The 19,589-nt window shown below is 40.5% G+C and overlaps 2 protein-coding genes across 6 annotated transcripts in view; both read left to right on the top strand.

Annotated features, from left to right (window-relative positions):
* The first annotated feature begins 223 nt into the window (after positions 1–223).
* LOC119491939 (galectin-9-like) lies at positions 224–9,017 on the top strand. The gene is made up of 8 exons (XM_037776218.1): positions 224–378; positions 2,049–2,137; positions 2,790–2,997; positions 3,779–3,898; positions 4,075–4,278; positions 5,175–5,263; positions 5,752–5,908; positions 8,335–9,017. The coding sequence occupies exons 1-8, from the start codon at positions 343–345 to the stop codon at positions 8,479–8,481; spliced, it is 1,050 nt and encodes a 349-aa protein (XP_037632146.1). The 5' UTR covers positions 224–342; the 3' UTR covers positions 8,482–9,017.
* A 4,241-nt stretch (positions 9,018–13,258) lies between these two features.
* The window catches only part of myo18ab (myosin XVIIIAb), a 142,326-nt gene continuing 135,995 nt past the window's right edge, over positions 13,259–19,589 (top strand). For 4 of the 5 annotated variants that reach the window (XM_037775585.1, XM_037775589.1, XM_037775584.1 and 1 more), the window contains exons 1-2: positions 13,259–13,422; positions 17,193–18,329. In XM_037775585.1, coding sequence (XP_037631513.1) covers positions 17,301–18,329 — 1,029 coding nt within the window. In that variant the 5' untranslated portion in view covers positions 13,259–13,422; positions 17,193–17,300. Of the gene's footprint in view, positions 13,423–17,192; positions 18,330–19,589 lie in introns of those variants that run through there. The other variant, XM_037775578.1, reaches the window with a different exon arrangement.

Genomic DNA, 19,589 nt, shown 5'->3' with positions numbered 1-19,589 from the left:
CTGAGAATGATGTGAAAGATGGAACAATATAGTTGTGTTCACGGCCACAGACCACAGTACAGGCTAAACACCCTAACCAAGATCATGTTGGAAGCTGTAAAATCATCATGAATCAAGAAGCGAAAGCACATCCCTTCTGTTTGACACTGATAACGTTTCTGTTATGCTACAAAGCTGTGTTGATACAGTTGGACTGCCTGCTATCTGAACACCGCCTACTGTAGGAAATCGAAACCTATCTGTGGAATAAAAAACCTAACTTGTAAAAACGTCTCCCATTTTGCATCACAGTCAGAAACACTTCCTGCAGCTCAGTGAACTCCACTCTCCCACGGACCTACCATGGCTTTCAATCAGCAGCAGCCTTTCTATAACCCAGTAAGTCCTTCTATAACGTGTCTTTATTTTCCTGACAGATGATGATGATGATGATGATGATGTGGAGGCTGCTCGGGTTATGATCGAAGATTTGCAGGACCTTTTACATCGAGATCTGCTCTTAAATCCCATAAACAAATACTAATAATATAAATAATGAAACTATTTCAACTCAATAGTGCGTTCTCTACTTGTTTACAACCTTGTATTGATCATCTTTCTCTAATGCGCAGTGTTTAAGCTCAGACGCAGCTTCCTGGAGACTCTTCTGGCACTAATTAATTCACGTTAAAGACGTTTAAGACATCCTGTCTCACACGGTCCCACACCGGGACAAGAAGACACGTAGAGTATAAAGACGTGTGTAGAAGCTGGACCCGTTAGCTGCTGAGTATAGAGCAGGAGTGAGGCTATACTCTCGTGGACATACCGTTGTTTTTTTTGGGGGGGGGGGGTACGCGCGCGCATACATGAGTGCGCCCGTTTACGTGCAAAAATATTATAATATTATCAAACATTTCAATTCATACAGAGAATATTTAGCTTGGGACAACAAAGGAACAGAAAAGAAACGATAAAACGCCCAGTGGACAGCCACTTTGTGTTACTGTGTTTAAATCTTCAAAAAACTAGGTCACTTTTCCTGAGGTAACCCTCAAATTGAGAAATCTGAGACAAGATCTGCAAAAAAACTCTCGCGAGACTCTCTGCCCTAACTTCATTTAACCTTTGGGCTATCCCAATTCTCAATTGCATCCACGTTTCACCTCACTTGCGCCTTTTCCTTGCGCCTTAATCCCTAGGAAACCATGCAAGGAAACAAGGAAATAATGTTTTCAGAGAAATGAGACGTTCTTTCCTCTGAAGCATCACGTGAAGCGACGTTTATTATGTACCCTCCCACTTCTGAAAATATTGATCCCCCCTCCCCCCACCTTGATGCCATGGGGTAAATCAAGCATTGCATATTTGGATCCCTGGCCACAGTAATGTGGTGTCCTGAGAAGAAGCTACAGGAAATATGACCTATTAACCTGGAAAGTACAAATACAAATACATATCGAATAAATGCTTTATGTTTGACAAAAGGACAATTATGAAACTAATAATGATTCAATAATTACAAAAGGTAATGATATTAAAACACACAATAATAAAACAAAATGCACAGATGTGCAAAATGTTAAAGGGGACATAGCCTATCATGAAAAACTCACTTTTTCAGTGCTTGTGCACATACAGTACACGTGGGTCTACCAACCCACAAACTGTGATATAAGACAACCCAGTCCGTTTTTGTGGGCTGCCGGCCTGCTGTGGTTGGTAACTCTGTGTTACACTTGGCTGTAACACAAGTTAGTTTTTAATGAAAATCTATAAAAACCTCTTTTAGAGCCTATGATGTTCTGTGTTTGTATATGTGCACCTAAACCAGAATAAAGGTCATATAATTTAGGCTACTGTAGTAGGAACCATGTTGATCCATTCCCTTCCCAATCTAACCATGTACAGTGATGGACTAAAACGGACCGGGCGCACAAGCTTGATTTATTTAAATAGCCCAATATCACAACTTTGCCTCAAGGGGATTTTATACTAGCAATAACATGTATATATTAGTAGTTAGAATGAAACACAGCTGTTGACCTGTTATGTCCTGTCCTTTGTAGAGAATCCCCTTCACTGGATCGATCCATGGTGGTATGCAGGAGGGGAAGTCCATCAGCATCAATGGACGAGTCCTGCCTGGAGCCAACAGGTCAGACTGCTCTTTTTAATCAGTTGATCTCACAGCTGTAGCGCTTGCACATTTGGTCGCAGTGAAGTACAAAATGTAACATTTCATAAAATATTTTAATCCCATCTGAAAAACAAGTAGCGAGAGAAATATGTTGTTTGTAAATTTGTTTCCTGAGATGTTGTATTTTTGGTTTTCTTAACGTGATATACAATCATTCCATTTAGACATTCTTTCCTCTACTCTTGGCTTCACTCACACTATGATTATCATCTCCAGTAATCCTACAGTATGTAGATAGTTTCAGGGTTCTACAGTGGGACGACACCTAATATTCTCATTACTATTAAATAGGGAATGTGTCTCGTTTTGTTTCACAGTAGGTAAAATGCTGCCTTTATGATATGTTGTTTATAATTTCATTTTATTCTGATTTAGATTTAAGTGTTTATTTATCATTAGGACACATTGTGCTTAATGAATTCCATTCATTTTCAATTTAGGCTTTTTTTTCTTTTTCTTTTTTTTATTGAAAAAACACAAAAAGTGAAGTACTAAAAACTAAACTAAGTTATTGGTGATTAACAATCAGTTTTTCTCAGCGAAACACATTGTTTGTTTCCTTGAGGAATAATAAACATGTTGAATTAATCTGACTTCTGTTTTTCTCCAGGTTCCATGTGAATTTACAGTGTGGTTCCAGCAACAATTCGGACATTGCTCTCCACTTTAACCCACGATATGACAGCCACCCTGGTTATGTGGTTGCCAACTCCTTCCAGAATGGCAGCTGGGCCAGTGAAGAGAGGAAGCACAACTCACCGTTCCCTGCTGGCTCCACCTTCAGCCTCAACATCACAGTCTCCCGTGATTCCTACCGGGTCTGTATAGGGACAGAATTGATGACAATCTGAAAAAATGATCTACTGCGTTGGGTCCGAGTGCACAATTCTAGAAGTCTAATTCAGTTTAAAAATTAAGTTATATTTTATACAAAAACTATTATCATGCAAAGAATAATTAAATTTAAGAAGACAAAAACACAATAATGTCTCAAGTTTGAGCTCCCTCAAGTTCGCCTGAACAATGTTAAAGTCAGAGTGAAGATAATGGCATCATATGAAACTAGAAAAAAACCTAAAGAATCCGTTGGTACCAACCATGTCATGCAAGCTTGTTGCGAAGGAGGCTAAATAATGCTCGAAATTTACGCTAAACATTGGCGAGGAAAAACTGGCATGGCTATTTTCAGAGGGGTCCCTTGATCTCTGACCTCAAGACATGTGAATGAAAATGTGTTCTATGGGTACCCACGAGTCTCCCCTTTGTAGACATGCCCACTTTATGATAATCACATGCAGTTTGGGGCAAGTCATAGTCAAGTCAGCACACTGACACACTGACAGCTGTTGATGCCTGTTGGGCTGCAGTTTGCCATGTTATGATTTAAGCATATTTATTATGCTACATTATATATGTTTGTATAAAAAAAGCATATGTGAAAAAAAATATGTGATCAACAATTAACTATGGACAGTCATGTGATTAATCGCGTTTAAATATTTTAAACGATTGACAGCCCTTATTTTAACACATTTAAAACATCCCACTTTTCCTTGCTCCGAAATGAGACACTAATGAAATTCCATATTTTCTCCCCAGGTGGATGTCAGTGGCAGCCACTTCATGGAGTTCAGACACCGTATCCCATGTCACCAGGTGGACACCATCGCAGTAGCTGGGAATGTAGAAATTTCCTCCATTGCCTTCCAGAGCCCTATGGTGAGGATGCTACCAGAATGAAGTATTGCATTAATTGTGTTTCGTGTACTTTTTTGGCAATGCTCTCGTTACGAATAACCCTAATACATTAGTCAGCATGTAGAGTTTGTGAAGAGTTTTACGGAAGGCTGAATGGGATTAAAATGGTTTCCTTTTGTGTTTCGTTTCCTGGACAGCCGGCATTTCCTGCTCAGCCGGCGTTTGCTCCACAGGTGGCCTTTCCCACCCAGGCTGGCTTTCCTTCTTATCCAGGGTTTCCAACCCAGCACCCATACCCTTCGCAGCCTGGATTCCCTATGCAGCAAGGATTCCCTATGCAGCAAGGATTCCCTACGCAGCAAGGATTCCCCTCCCTGCCTGGATTTCCTCCGGCAGTGCCTGTGAGTATCAGCCAGGGTGGAGTTACAGTTCTACAGACATTTTACAGAGCTGCTCTGGGGCAGTCAAAACCTTACTGGTGAAGTTAAAGGGTCAGTTCACACAAATTTGCACACACTAGTGATATCTAGCCATGTAGATAGTTTTGGTTTCATTTGTCCAGATTTGGAGCTATCTGTGTCTGAGTTGATACTTACACGTTTTGTTCAGCAAGATAATCTCCACAAATGAACACAATTTTTATGAATTTTTGAATTGCCATAAGTAAAAAGCTAACGATGGGCTATAAACAAACTACACCACGGTAGCATGAACGCAAGTTACACAACGAGGCTGTAAAGGCGGACAGGTCGGAGTGATGATGTTTAGTAGTCTCATTTAGCCACTTGTTAGCAACCGCCTTGTTAAGACACATAAAGGCTTCAAAATTCACGAGTGGGATAGTTTTATGTCATTGAACAAAACATTAAATTCTCTTCATCTTGTGTTAACCACAGATCGTATTTCAGGCAATTAACTAAAAACCCATTGACCTCTAGATAAGGGAACGGGAAGTGCTGAAATGTTGAAACCCTTCTGGGTGTTAGGACTCATTCCTGTAGCACTCTATTGTTGAATGGATGTTAATGATCGGAAACAAACTGAGAAACAGGAATGCGGAACATACTACATAGGGCATAAAACTTCCTTTCATGTAACAGATCACAGATTACAAAAAAGCAGCTGCTGCTTGCACTTCTCTCTACAGATTTACACTGTCTGGAGTGATAGCACACCAGCAGCAGTTTTGTCATCTTTCATCTATAGATTAATGATACTCTTCGTTAATTTAACGACATTAAAAAAAGAATGAATATTTGTATAGCCTAATTAATTTTCCCATTCTGTCTCTGTACAGGCTGTTCCATACAAGAACATCATCAGTGGTGGACTTAAACCTGGCAGGACCATCACTATCCAGGGGACTGTTAAAGCCAATGCCACAAGGTCTGACTTGATTTTCAATGGTTGCTGATATTGTAGAAATGAAACAACATAACTGTATACGCAGTATAGTTGAAAAAAATGAGGATTCAAATTAAACTCAAACACAGAATACAATACAGAACATAAATACACACTGATTGCCCACTCATAGGCCAAAGATGTGCAGCCATGTCTGCCACTTCTCCACGGCTCCAGCTAACCAATAACCCTAGTTGTTTGTACTCAACTTCAACCAGAGAACAGGTGAAACTGCCTGGTGTAAATCTGGCTGGACTATCAATCGGCACACTCTGCATGACAGAGCCCATTCCTGCCCCCCTGACTTACACAGAGACTATATATCTGCCCCTAGACCGTACTACTGGCCCAAGACTCTACATCTGTGCCTAGACCATACATTTACCCTTAGACCTTATATCTGTCCTAGAATGTACAGATCTGCTCTTTTAAACGGATGGTTCGGGTTTTTTTCCTCTGTTTCCTCTCAGGTTCGTTGTGAATCTCAGCTATCACTCTGGCATCGCTCTGCATTACAATCCACGATTCGACGAGAACACTGTGGTCCGAAACACCAAACAGGGGGCGAATTGGGGTTCTGAGGAGCGCGGCGGAGGGATGCCCTACCATCGGGGAAAGCCTTTCACGGTACCACTGCAAACACTTCACTGACGCATTAACGCAATCGATCTTTTGGGGGTTGTAGCGGGCTCAGTTTTAAAGCTAATGAAGATACTGGTATCATATGAAACAAAAAAAAACTAAGCAATCCATTGATACCAAACATGTTATACTAGCTTGTCGTGAAGGAGGCTAAGTAGCGCTCTAAACTTATGTTAAATATTGGCGAGGAAAAACTGGCATGGCCATTTTTTCTGATAGCTGTTGTTGCCTGTTTGCCATGTTATGATTTGGGCATATTTTTTTATGGTAAATGCAGTACCTGTGAGGGTTTCTGGACAATATTTGTCATGGTTTTGTGTTGTTAAGTGATTTCCAATAATAAATATATACATACATTTGCACAAAGCAGCATATTTGCCCACTCCCATGTTGATAAGAGTATTAAATACTTGACAAATCTCCCTTTAAGGTACATTTAGAACAGATACAAAAATGTACGATTAATCGTGATTAAATATTTAAATCAATTGACAGCTCTAGTTGGTATACGTCATTGTATCTCCATCAATTCAGCTGCATAGTTGTGTGCATAGCTAAACTAGCTCTCAAAATCATTGTGATCATTGTGCAGGGATACATTTTTTTTCCTTCACTTTGATGGACCCCACCATTTACTATGGGATATTCGGGCCATTTAATAATATAAAGATGTTTAATCTCTGAGTTCTACAGTAAATCTCAAAAATCTGAAATTGAAATGAAGTCAGTCATTTTGAGAGTTCACAATTCTGAGAAGAATTCTGAGCATATTCATTTAGAATTTGACTTTGTGCTCTTTTGTTCCTCTGCTATAGACTAAATGTCAGCGTGATGCACAAAAAAGAGGGAATCACAGATAGTGACTTTATGTGAAAAATAAACAGGCATCATCTGACTGATTCACATAACATTTCACAATCAAAACTTGCAAGACAAACATTGCATGTCCTTAATAAGGAGGTTTATGTGTTTACAGGACAAATCTCCTTTTTTTCTTTTTTGCTTTCATTTAGCTGGCAGAATTATTTAATAGATTTTCCTAGCATTTATATTCAACCATCTCAAAAGAAGACTACACGCTTGTAGTCAGCGTTGGGAGGGCTACTTTAAAAATGTAATCCGATACAATTACTTATTAGCTGTTAAAAAATATAATAAGTAACCTAATCCAAGTATCACAATATAAAAGTAATGTAATCAGATTACTTTCCGTTACTTTTGGATTACCTTAATACCGAATATGCAAATAAAGACAAGAGAAAAGAAAAATGCTGAAATTTTCATCATTATTTTGTATGTAAAGCAGAAAAGAGGAACAACATCACAGTACAGAGCGAGTTCTGCCTTCCAGCTGTGAAAATGCTGTCATCATCCAAGGATCCCAATCACTGGCACATTAGTTAGCCTACTGGATTTAAATTTAGAACAACAGCAGCAGCAGCAGCACCCATATAAATTAAATTAACCTACATGCAAATTTCTAAGGCTTTACCGTGTGTAATTGTGGTCATATAAATGTAATTTATGGTGCTGTTAGATTGCTGCTAAATTTGTACTTTTGGACTGAGGCAATTACAGAGACTGTGACTGAGCGTGGTTGTGTCTTGAAGGTAACCCGCAAATTGGGAAGTCTGATCTGACATCTGCTAAACCTTGCAAAAAACTCTCGTGAGACTCGCTGCCCAACGACCTATCCTAACCTTAACTAGTTGAGGTCAATATCTAAACTTAACAATCTCGCAAGAGTTTCCCGAGTTGGCTGGTTCCCTTCTAGGCATGACCCCGTGTTGCTCGCTTTGTGAGAGAGAGAGAGGAGGGGAAGAGAAAGTGGACATTGCCCGCAAAGTTGTTAATAATAATAATATTGTGAATGTCAACATTATGAATGAAGCTTTGAGCTATTCGGTACAGCCCTACAAATTTCCCGGTTTGTCAAGTATTAGGTTTGCTGCACCAGAAATATAAAGCAGTTTGCCTGAAGCTGAAACACGGTATTGTTCCTGAATAAAAAGGAATCAAGTCTCCCCTCTATCATTTTCCTATAGTTACACATTCACTGCCCTGCCTCACATCTGTAATATATCTGCCGCTTTTACACTCTTTGACCAATAGGTGGCTTTGTGTGCATGTGAAGCCCAGATGAAGCCTCAATGAACCCTTTTATGAACCAATTTGCTGGAGAGCTTCAATACTTCATGAAGCTTCATCTCGCCGTCACTAGTCTCTTCCATCAATATTCTATGTTTCAGTCGTATAGATCACATTCTTTTGTGGTTCATTGCTTCCCAGACTTGAGCCAGACATGTCTTAAAACCCCTATGTGTGTGGTGACTCCTAGTGGTAGTATCAAAAAAGACACTGTGACAAGTTTGTTGATTGATTGCAAAATGCCCCTTTTTTTTTTCTTTCAGATGACTATCTGTTGTGAGAGTCACTCCTTCAGGATTGTGGTCAACGGGATGCAGGCACACACCTATCAGCATCGCATCACTCCCATCAAACACATTACCAGCCTGGAGATCGATGGCGACATCAGCCTGACCTCTGTGGTGGTGTAGAGAGCCAGGACCTGTGACTGGTCTTGATAATCTTACACACAACCTGGACAACAGCCATTGCATTTATTAATGAACCCATGCTAATTCTGGATATTGTATATTTGCCTCCTATGTATTCATACCACATAATCATTCTCATTTTTATGTTGTTTATACAGATATTGAAAACACTGGTTCTTAAAGGAAAAACCCCACCAAGGATTATCAGCTCCAGTCAATTCATACATATGAATAATTCTGGTTTAAGTCAGTATTCTGGGGTTTATTTATAGGTATTCTGTGTATTAGTCACTGCGGTGCAAGGAGACAAGGCAAGATCTGCACATCACAACCCATAACAACTCCTGGATTTCAATGCACATCAGACTGAATGCAGCTAACAAAGTTAAAGTGTTTATCAACAGTTCTACAGATATTTGAAAAGTTAAAGTTCCTAAAAAAATGTATAGGCTACTATATTCAATACAAGCGCCTCTTAATTGTGTATTCATGATTGTTTGTGAAACTTTGAAATTAAAGTATAGTGTGACAACATGTTTTATGGTGTGATGAATTATTTCCTGCTGGAACTTGAAGAGATAAAAGGCAAGAAAATGAACAATTAAACTACTCTAGATAACAAAATGTTAAACAAGCTATAAACATAATCTGTAAATACCTCATGAAAGAAATATGTTTTCCTTTATTTCTAGTTTATCAGTCAACTTATGTGGTCAGAAAATTGACGGCAGCCTGTAAGAATGCAAGAATGCCTTTCTCTAGAGGATGAATTCCTAACCTGTGTGCAATATAATAATCTTGTTTTGTCATAATCATAAACTCTATTGGAGGCTGGTATGACAGCTTAAGGCTATAAGTGAGGCACAGTAGGGATTCAAGACAAACATGCAAATTATGAATAAAAACAAAGAAACAATAAAATTACTTTTTAAAATAAAAAAGGTTTTGGATAAATTATAAATTTAAGAACAAAAATAAACCACTTTTGATGTTCGATTTATGTTAAAGGTCACATTGAATGATTAAGTAAGGGATAATGTACAGCTAGCCGGTCATTGTTGTGAAAGAATCCCCGACGGGTCTCTCATCACCCTGAAGGGGATTCTTTCACAGCAATGACCCGCTAGCTGTACATTATCCCGCTTATTACACGGCTTCTTACTTAAAGGTCCCATATTGTAAAAAGTGAGATTGTCATGTCTGTTATAGTATAAAGCAGGTTTAAGTGTTATATAAATACTGTGAAAGTATTGAAACGTTCAATATACGGAGAAATACGCACAGCCCGTATTCAGAAATTGTGCATTGGAAACAAGCAGTCAGGATTTATGTCCATTTGTGATGTCACAAATACACAATATTTAGACCATTACACAGTTTTAAACGTAAACATTCTTAATGTGTTCCAGTTTATATCCGGTTGCAGTGCATGTAAATGACATCAGCTGACAGGAAGTAAACATGAACCCAAACTGTTGCCTAGCAAGGCAATTCTGTTGCAATTCTGTTGAAATGAGCTAAAACGGAGCATTTCAGACAGAGGATAAATACAGGCAAATTCAGGCATACAGTATGAGGAACATCATTTTTTTTTTAACATTACAGCAAGTAACCATGTTCTAGTAGAAACACAAAATACAAGTACGAACCTGAAAATGAGCATAATATGGGACCTTTAAGAAATCAATATTTTGACACAAAAACTGTCCGCCAGAGTCCAACATCAGAGCTGCGCCCATAGCAACGGTCGGTTATACATAGCAACAGTCTGTTATACAGAAATTACAGGCTGCAGAACGCCGTGATTGACCAATCAGAATCGAGTGTACAACACAGCCGTGTAATAACTAAAGATAATGTAGAAAAAAAAAAGATTTAAAAATTTGGGACGCTCCACATTAATTTCGGGACAGCTTCCCAGCTAACATGGTTATGTGGGCCCCACATGGGTTATGCTGGGGGTACCTGGGTACCAAGTGGGTATGGGCCCAAAATGGGCATCTTATCTGGGGCCCACTTGGGTTGGTCCCATCTGGGCTCCCCATGTGGGCTACCTGTGTGGGTCCTAGTTGGGTCACTACTGGGAAATTAGTGCATGGGGCCAACATGGAAACTGTGGACAAACCCACTTACAACTCATATTTCAGGCCATGTAGTCCCCATGTAGAACTTAAACCTGGGGCCGAGATGGGTTTTGGTTTACGTTGCCCAGATTGGGCCCATATAACACCCAGTGTACTCCTGCATGAAACCCACAAGGGCAATTGGCACAGGGCCATTATGGAACCCGGAGGAAAATCCCATATAGGGCCCATTTTTCAGCCAATTTACTACGCACATGGGCCCCACATACAAATGTTGGCTGAGTTTAGGTTGCATTTCGGGACCGTTACCGGGAGGATGGGGGAAGAAGTTAGTTTAGAGCCCTGGGTGGATCAATGCTCCCAGGTTCCCTCTGGAATAGGCCCTTTTTGACAGTGGCATTGCTATACAGTACTCTGTTAGAATAGCTGGAAAATGCACTTTTTGACAGTGGCAGCTGGAATGTTATGCATTTCGTCCTGAATTATTTTAATAAAAAATGCAAAAAATAGGAATGCTTTTGGTGGTTTAATTTAAGACAAAATTGCTTGTTTATACTATGCTTTTTGTGTCTTATTTTCAGCAATTTTTGCTAATTATTATTCTTAGAGTTGAGGTATAAATTCTTAAAGTCAGCTCGATCAAGAAAGCAAATGTTCTGTTTGAAGAAAATGTGTCCTATTACAAGCTTCTTTTTTTTTACTAATTGAAAATCTTAATTAAGGTGTAAATTCTTAAATTAAGTAAAAAAAATCTTAATCAAGAAAGCACAACACTCATTTTAAGCTAAGATTTCTTACATAACAGTTTCTTTGCCTATAATAAGCAAAATGTTGGCCTATTTTTCTAGTTTTAAGACACACTACAGTCTTAAAGTGTCTAGATTTATAGTCTAGTTTTAAGAATTCTAGCCAAGCAAAATTTGCTTACCCCATTGGCAGATTTTTTTGCTCAAAACAAGAAATTTTGTCCAAATTTAAGAATATTTGGCTTATTTCTAGTGGGGCTGTTTTTGCAGTGCATGGTCTAGCTCAGCTATTCTCAACCACTGGGCCGGGGCCCACTGGTGGGCCTCAGAGGACCATAAGTGGGCCGTGGAGGACCCGCCAAATGGTTAGATTAATCTCTTCAAAATCCAATGGCCGCTATTCTGTCTTTCAGAGGGTTGTAGCGGGCTAAGTTTTAAAGTTACCGGTATCATAGGAAACTAAAAAACCTAAAGAATACATTGGTCCCAACCATGTCTTGCCATCTTGTCGGGAAGGAGGCTAAATAATGCTCCAAATATACACTGAATTTTGCTGAGGAAAAACTGGCATGGCCATTTTCAGACGGGTCTCTTGACCCCTGACCATAAGATATGTGAATGAAAATGGGTTCAATGGGTTCCCACGAGTCTCCCCTTTACAGACATATATGTCTTGGATGCAGTGACACAAATTTGAGTGGTTTTTGAAACGAAAAAATGTTGTTGGAGCCCAGTTTGTAATCTATTTGGGAAGGTGGTCCTCGGAAATGTTTTTAACAATCAGAAGTGGGCCTCAGGATACAGAAAGTCGAGAACCCCCTTAATAGCTAGCCCCCACAGTGGTGCATCAGTCAGGCTGTAGCTACAGGGTCTGTCCAGCAGAGGTCGCTAGTGGACCACCTTTAGCTGTAATATTATAAAGTAGTAATTTTACGTGTTATTTATTTTTTTCTCATAAATTTATGACTATTCTCGTAATATTACGACTTTATTCTCGTAATATTATGACTTTTCATCTCGTAAAGTTATGACTTTTTCTCGTAATATTACAACTTTTTTTCTCGTAAAGTTATGACCTTATTCTCTTAATATTATGACTTTTTTTCTCATAAAATTATGACTTTATTCTCGTAATATTACGACTTTTTTCTCATAAAGTTATGACTTTATTCTCGTAACATTACGACTTTTTTTCTCATAAAGCTATGACTTTATTCTCGTAATATTACAACTTTATTTTCATAAAGTTATGACTTTATTCTCGTAATATTATGACTTTTTTCTCATAAAGCTATGACTTTATTCTCGTAATATTACGATTTTATTCTCATAAAGTTATGACTTTATTCTCGTAATATTATGACTTTTTTCTCATAAAGCTATGACTTTATTCTCGTAATATTACGATTTTATTCTCATAAAGTTATGACTTTATTCTCGTAATATTATGACTTTTTTCTCGTAATATTATGACTTTTTTCTCATAAAGTTATGACTTTATTCTCGTAATATTACGACTTTTTTTCTCGCAAACTCCTGACTTTATTCTTGTAGTATTACAAGTTTTTTTCTCTTACAGTTATGACTTTTTTCTCGTAATATTACAACTTTTTTTCTCGTAATATTATGACTTTACTCTGTAAATCTCAGATGTTTTTTTCCCTCAATGTGGCCCTAATACTCCGTAGTGCACTGTCTCTTTGGCCCTCACTGCATTAGACTTATATACTATATACCTAGTCTATAAACTGTGTTACCTTCATCACAATGCTCAAATGTTTTGCGGCTCCAGACACATTTATTTTTATTACTTTGCCTAAAATGTCTCTTTTGATAGTAAAGGTTGCTGACCCCTGGTCTAGCCCCACAGTGGTGCATCTACAGGGTCTGTCCAGCAGAGGTCGCTAGTGGACCACCTCTATCTGCAGCACTGAGCCTTCAGAGAGCTGACTGACTGGGAGCAGCCAGCTATGATAACGTTAGCTAGGAGCTAGGAGCCAGTCTGCGGCTTCTGTTCCTACGAGCCGAGCTGCACCCAGCAACCAGCAACCAGCAACCAGCAACCAGCGACCAGCACCAGCGGTGCTACAACATTACTCTACTGGAGAACAGTGAGTATCTCTATCTTACATATAAACCTGAGTGATGGGAGTGACGGGAGACTTTTATGTGTGAAGACAGCAGTGTTTGAGTCAGACTGGATAATAATAATCACAGGATCTGTGTGTTGTTTCCAGGATTTTGCTTCACCATAAAAAATGAGGGCAAAGAACTGCAGGCTTTAAAAGCCAATTAGTCTATTTATCCAGCTAAAGGGCTCACTGGAAAGTTAAACTAAACACTCAATGAGTTACTGCTGGCTTGTGTGTTTGGTGCTTTGTGTCTGCGGTGGAATAAAAGCTCAGATATGATGTTATTAGGTAACGTTACCCCTCCACCTAGCTCAGCTAGCGTTAGCTCACGTTAATGTAGCCGAGCAGCTACACCTTTCAGCCCTGTCATGCTTTTTATTGTCCCTCTGACTTCACATTGAATGCGGAGTGTGGGGCTGATAAATGTGGCTTTGTGGACGTTAGACTCCAGGTGTTAGCATCCTTTTAACCTCAGCCAGACACAGAAGAGAGCTTAAAACAGGAGGCACTGCTTTAATGTCCCATCAGCCCTGGTGGTTATTATAAGAGACACAACGTGACACTAATGTTGATACAGAAGCTGTCCATTCACTGTGGACCTGTTTATGTTGAAAGAAAAGGAAGTTAGTGACTGAAAAAGACCTTTTTTAGGACACTTTGTAGTGTTCTGGCTAATTGGTTTGTAGATAATTCACTGGGCAGCATTATATTTTTTTGTAGTGATGGGAATTCAGGCTCTTTTTAGTGAGCCAGATCATTTGAGCTCAGCTCACCAAGACGAGCCGACTCTTTCAGCTCACCAAGAGGAGCCGGCTCTTTCGGCTCTCAAAGAGCTCTTCGTTTTACCACTTCTGCCTTTTTGTGATTCAGCTAAATTTAGTGCTGTTTTGACCTCTGATTAGTATGTGTGCACATATATCACTTAAAGGGACTCTTTGTAAGATTCAGAAATGCTTGTTAACAGCGACACCTGTGGCCGTTAAGTCAACGAAAGTCAACGTCGGGTTCGCGCTTGTGCTTGCTCTGAATAGACATGAACGAGCATCGCTCAACACAGTGAGGCGACACACGTCAGCTAAAACCACAATATCACTCTATATTTCAGCTGCTTGGCAGTAATGTTAGCTGACCAGACGAAGGTCTCTCCATGAATCACTGCTGATCCTAGTGTTGACTTTTCGGGAGGCTGAAGCAGGAAGAGAAACGTTATCGTCTCCGATCGCGGAAAACCTCTGTTGGTCTGGAGGAGCTGCAGCAGTTATTTCTGCACAAACGTCCACTGCACATTCACTAGATATTCTCAGAGCTAAACTAACTCTTCTGCAGTGTGTAGTGTGCACGCATGAACGTGAGGTGGAGCGATAACGCTTGCGGTGTGTGAGTGAAGGCAAGCAGGCAGAGGAGCAGAGTACAGCAGAGACTCTGGCCCTGGAGACCAAAGCTACGGTCTCCACCGCGTACTACGACCGCCGCCAACACTGTTTTGCAAGACAGGCTTCACATGCGCATATGCGAGCGAGCATGGGAAACCGACCCAGTAGATTTATACGTGTAAAAAATTACAAACAGTCCCTTTAAATTATTCAATATAATTATACTAAACCTTATAATTTCCAGAATACCATAATTTTACATGCTGCTTCATTTCCGACTGTCACTCATCTTGTCTGCTATTCGCGCACTGCACTCCTTTCTCTCCTTCTCTGTACCTGTAGACCGTCAGTGCGCCGTGCACCCCCGCCCCTCCCTGCTTCATGGTCTGTCATCACCTAACGTCATTAACACAACATTCAGTCACAGTCAGTGCATGAAGTGCCCGTGGCGCGGAGAATATCAACCTATCATTCTGCCTTGAATTAACTAAAGAAAAAAAAAAAAAAAACGTCTCTCGGACAGGAGCCGGCTCTTATCGTTCACTTAAAAGAGGCGGCTCTTTGACCGACCGACACATCACTGATATTTTGCAATATGTCAACTTGGTTTTGAGGCACTTTGTCCTATTGTTTCAACTACCAAACTCAGAGCTTCACTGTGTTATCTCTGTGTTGTGTTTTTGCAGTGCTAAACTGTGACACTTCTAGCTGGGAGTAACGTTGCAGAGTATCACCTAATAAGAAGGATCCATGCCCACTATTACGTATGCTGTAATTAAAGTAGGAGGTGGTTGTTTGTTTGGGACTCCAGCCTAGTGCTGCCCTGCAGTAGAGGAGTCTCTCAGTGTGTCACTCAGCTAATGAGAACCAGGCTGAAGGAAGTGTGTATCTGCCTGTCTGCTTGTGTCAGTTTGTGGCAGGGGTTCCTGATTTTTGAGGGTTTGGAGAGAGAGAGACCCAGTAAAAAAAAAAAAAATGAGGCCAGGAATGTGTTTTGGTCCTGCCAAGCTCCTCCAATGGGCCTCTGTAATAATGTAAGAGTGTTGGAGGTCTTCAGTGACGTAGGGCTGTGTTTTTTACAGGGCCATCTACACATGTGGACAGTTACAACATGCTGTGAGACTTTCAATGCTGTTTTTATCGTCTTGCAAAATAAATAAAGTGTACAAAATATACAATAGCCAGATGCTAGTTGGGAAGATGGATATTGTTACTTTGTCAGTAGTTATTATACCAACTATCTGAAAGTAGAACTGGCAAAACATTGTTAAAATACTGATATAATAAGATGTAATTACAACTTACTTAAATTCTGATTAACCTCTTAAGCCCTAGAGTGCTGGAAGGTGTGGTTCAGCTAGACAGACATACCCAAAATAAATCAAGAATAGCTCCACAACTACCAAGTCTATATGCATGATCTTGGTCTGTATGGATAGGTAAGACCTCAGTGTAAATAGCATTGTGACTGTTACTATGCCTGAGTAAATTGTGATGAACCAAAGGAGAAATTTACATTTTTATCTTTGCCTAAAATGTTTTCTAGGTTAGACAGTGGATAACATCATTATAGCAATGTTGCCATGCACAGAGATGTCACTGAACTCCTTCAGCAACTCCTTGACTACAACTGTGCCAAAGCAGATATAAATAACACAAAGCACATCGATTCTACAAAGGTTTTTAGTAAGGATAGGAGCAGGCTGACTCTCCATTTGGCCACTTGGATACCCAAAGTGTGCTTACCTTTCTACCTCTTGAAAGGGAATGTGGTTATAAAATACTGCTGATATCCACTACTGCACACAATGGAGCCTTTGGCCATGATATTTACCCTGTGAATCATCACATTCTACCATTGTGCAACAGTATAAAATGAATAAAAAAACAGATAGCGAAAACAGATATCACTAATAAGTTATCAATTATATTTTTGAATACAGAAAATAGTGAAAAAGAGCCCGTCTTTTAAATTGTTTGTTTATACAATGGTAGTTATTCTTTACTTCTTTATGGTAATATTATATTTATTTTTTGCATAAATGTGAGGAAGTACCTTCATTAGACGAGCCAAAAACAGACTTTCCTGTCTGGTAATTGTATCCATAAACAGTTTCTCAGAACTATTAACACATGTTGATATTCCAGTATATAATTAGTTGTACAACAATGGAGTATTTTATCCATATCGCTCATCCCTAGCTTGACAAATGACTTAAACAATTCATTATTCATCAACATTATTGCTGACTTTATTATTATATATATATTATTTGTCAGCTGTGTCCAGCTTCACATGAAAATCATGCCTTTTTTCGTTAATATTTTGTATTTTGTAAGTTTGACACAGTTTGCTGTCCCTGTCTCTTTCCCCAGGGGATTGGTCTCTGTTGGTCACAACAAAAGCACCTGTGAACTGGACCTCCAGCTCTGTAGGGAAAATAGAGCTACGGTGGACGGAAACGCAGCAGTTAGTGTGTCACCATGTTTAATCTGATGAAAAAGGATAAGGATAAGGATAGGGAAGGGAATAGGAAGGACAAGAAAGATAAAAAGGAGAGGATGTCTGCAGCAGAGATGCGCAGCCTGGAAGAGATGAGCATGCGGCGGGGTTTCTTCAACCTCAAGAGGGAGGCCAAGCGTGAGTCCAAGACCAAACTGGAGATCTCCAACCCCATTCCCATCAAAGTGGCCAGCAGCAACGAGCTCACCCTCACTGACATTGAATCGGACGGCCTGAGCAACCGAAGCAGCATGGTTCTGGATGATCAGCTGAGCGCTGCCAGCTCCACTGATGACCTGAAGGGCGAGGGCGGAGGAGGACAGGACGGACATCGCGGTTCAGTACGTGAACGTGTGGCTCACTTTGGTACACTTGCCAAGACGAACTCTGCGCAGGTGGGTCAGATGATGAAACGCTTCTCCTTTTCCCAGAGGAGTAAAGAGGAGAGCCCTTCGGAGGGCTCCACCCCCTCAGGCCAGAACTCTGCCGCCCCGTCCCCGCAAGTGGAGAGCAAAGTGTTCAGCATGCTCCGCAAGCACAGCCTGAAGCCGAACCCCGAAGCAGCACCAGAACCCAAAAAAGTCTACATCCCCGAAGTGGTCGACAAGACCTTCCCTGCACACCTGCAGCTGCCGGCTGTCGTCGCACCGAGTGAACCAGAAATCCGCGAGCTGGAGCTCCAACGCCGCAACACTGGCGACTTTGGATTTTCTTTGCGTCGCACCACCATGCTGGACCGCAGTCCTGACGGAGGAGTGTACAGGCGCGTGGTCCACTTCGCCGAGCCCGGCGCCGGCACCAAAGACCTGGCGTTGGGGCTGGTGCCGGGCGACAGGCTGGTGGAGATAAACGGACGGAACGTGGAGAACAAGAGTCGGGACGAGATAGTGGAGATGATCCGTCAGTCGGGAGACACGGTGAGGCTGAAGGTGCAGCCCATCCTGGAGCTGAGCGAGCTGAGCCGCTGCTGGCTGAGGAACACCGAGGGGCTGCGCAGGGAGGCCAGACAGGTAAGCAGCTGGTCCACTTTCTACGTACACACAGATGAAGGTCACTGTTTCGCTCTCTTTGCCATGAATGGTGCTCTGTTTTTCGATATCTTGGTCTTCCAATCTAAAGTCTTTCTTAAATCTGACATGTTTTCTCACAGTTTTTCAAGTGGCCAGTTTCAAGAACTTGCAAACACAGCAATGTCCCAGATTCTCGGAGATGCAGAGTTTGGGCTCTGCTTTATTGGCAAGCTGTTTTGTAAGATATCATACATTATCTCAGTGTCTGATCATGATGTGGGAGGTCATGCTGGCTGGATGTCAGTAAAGTCAAGGTGTCCTGCTAACTATTTGTGCCACATATTGGGTTGAAAAGAAAGCTTCAAGACTAAATTAATTGAAAGAAGAGCCGCCTGGTTTTATGAGTTTCCACCCTTGCCTTGGCTTTACAAAACATTTGTTAAAGTTGTGCTTTTCTCGCTGAGATAATGCATTTTTTTTTACATTACTGTATATTCTTGTTCTTATTTAATTGCAAGAATAAAATGTCTAGCCTAGAAAGCTTAAAGTCCAACTGAAATGAAATTGCTTACACATTTGCTCTGTAAATCCCTTTTCCTGTTCTCCTTTGAGAAATCTCTGAAAAGAAAAGGGATTTATTTTGCTTTCATGACGGCGCCCCCATAGTTTTGCATTAAATACCATTAGTTCTCCGTCTACGCAGATGGAGACCTTATTTCGATACAGCCAATCAAATCTGGCATAAAGCAGTAAAGTCAGCGTTCTACCATAGAACGGAGCAGATGGTCACACTGAGTCAAACAGTAGCAGCTACAAAACCCAAGAGACTCTGAACATCAACAACCACATTATCTTTCCTGCTAAAGTCTCCTTTTTATCTAACTTGCAAACATGAACACAGGTCTTGTCCTGCACCTTGGCTCGTTGAATGAGACAAACACTTGCCGGGGGAAAAGTGCTAGATAGCTAATTAGCATGTAAACAGATCTACAAATGTCTCTTGGTGTGGTCCTTACTCTTCAACACTGCTACTATCAAACACACAGTCTGCCCATGATATGTAGGCTACAGCAAGTTTCACACACATTTAGAAACACTCCTAATTGATATCTTAACTGACTGTGTGTAACCACGACAGAGACAATGATGAAACATTTTCTCTCAGCCGAGCCTTAACTCTTCCAAACGTAAACCTGTCCATTTTTTTCTGTGTCAGAAACACTTCTCAACGGACAGATTTACTGTAAAGTGAGCACAGCG

The sequence above is a fragment of the Sebastes umbrosus genome, chromosome 7 (assembly GCF_015220745.1).
Source record: "Sebastes umbrosus isolate fSebUmb1 chromosome 7, fSebUmb1.pri, whole genome shotgun sequence".
NCBI classification, from domain to species: domain Eukaryota; kingdom Metazoa; phylum Chordata; class Actinopteri; order Perciformes; family Sebastidae; genus Sebastes; species Sebastes umbrosus.
Note: the sequence above shows the minus strand (reverse complement) of the source record. Positions and strands in the feature narration are given on the sequence as shown.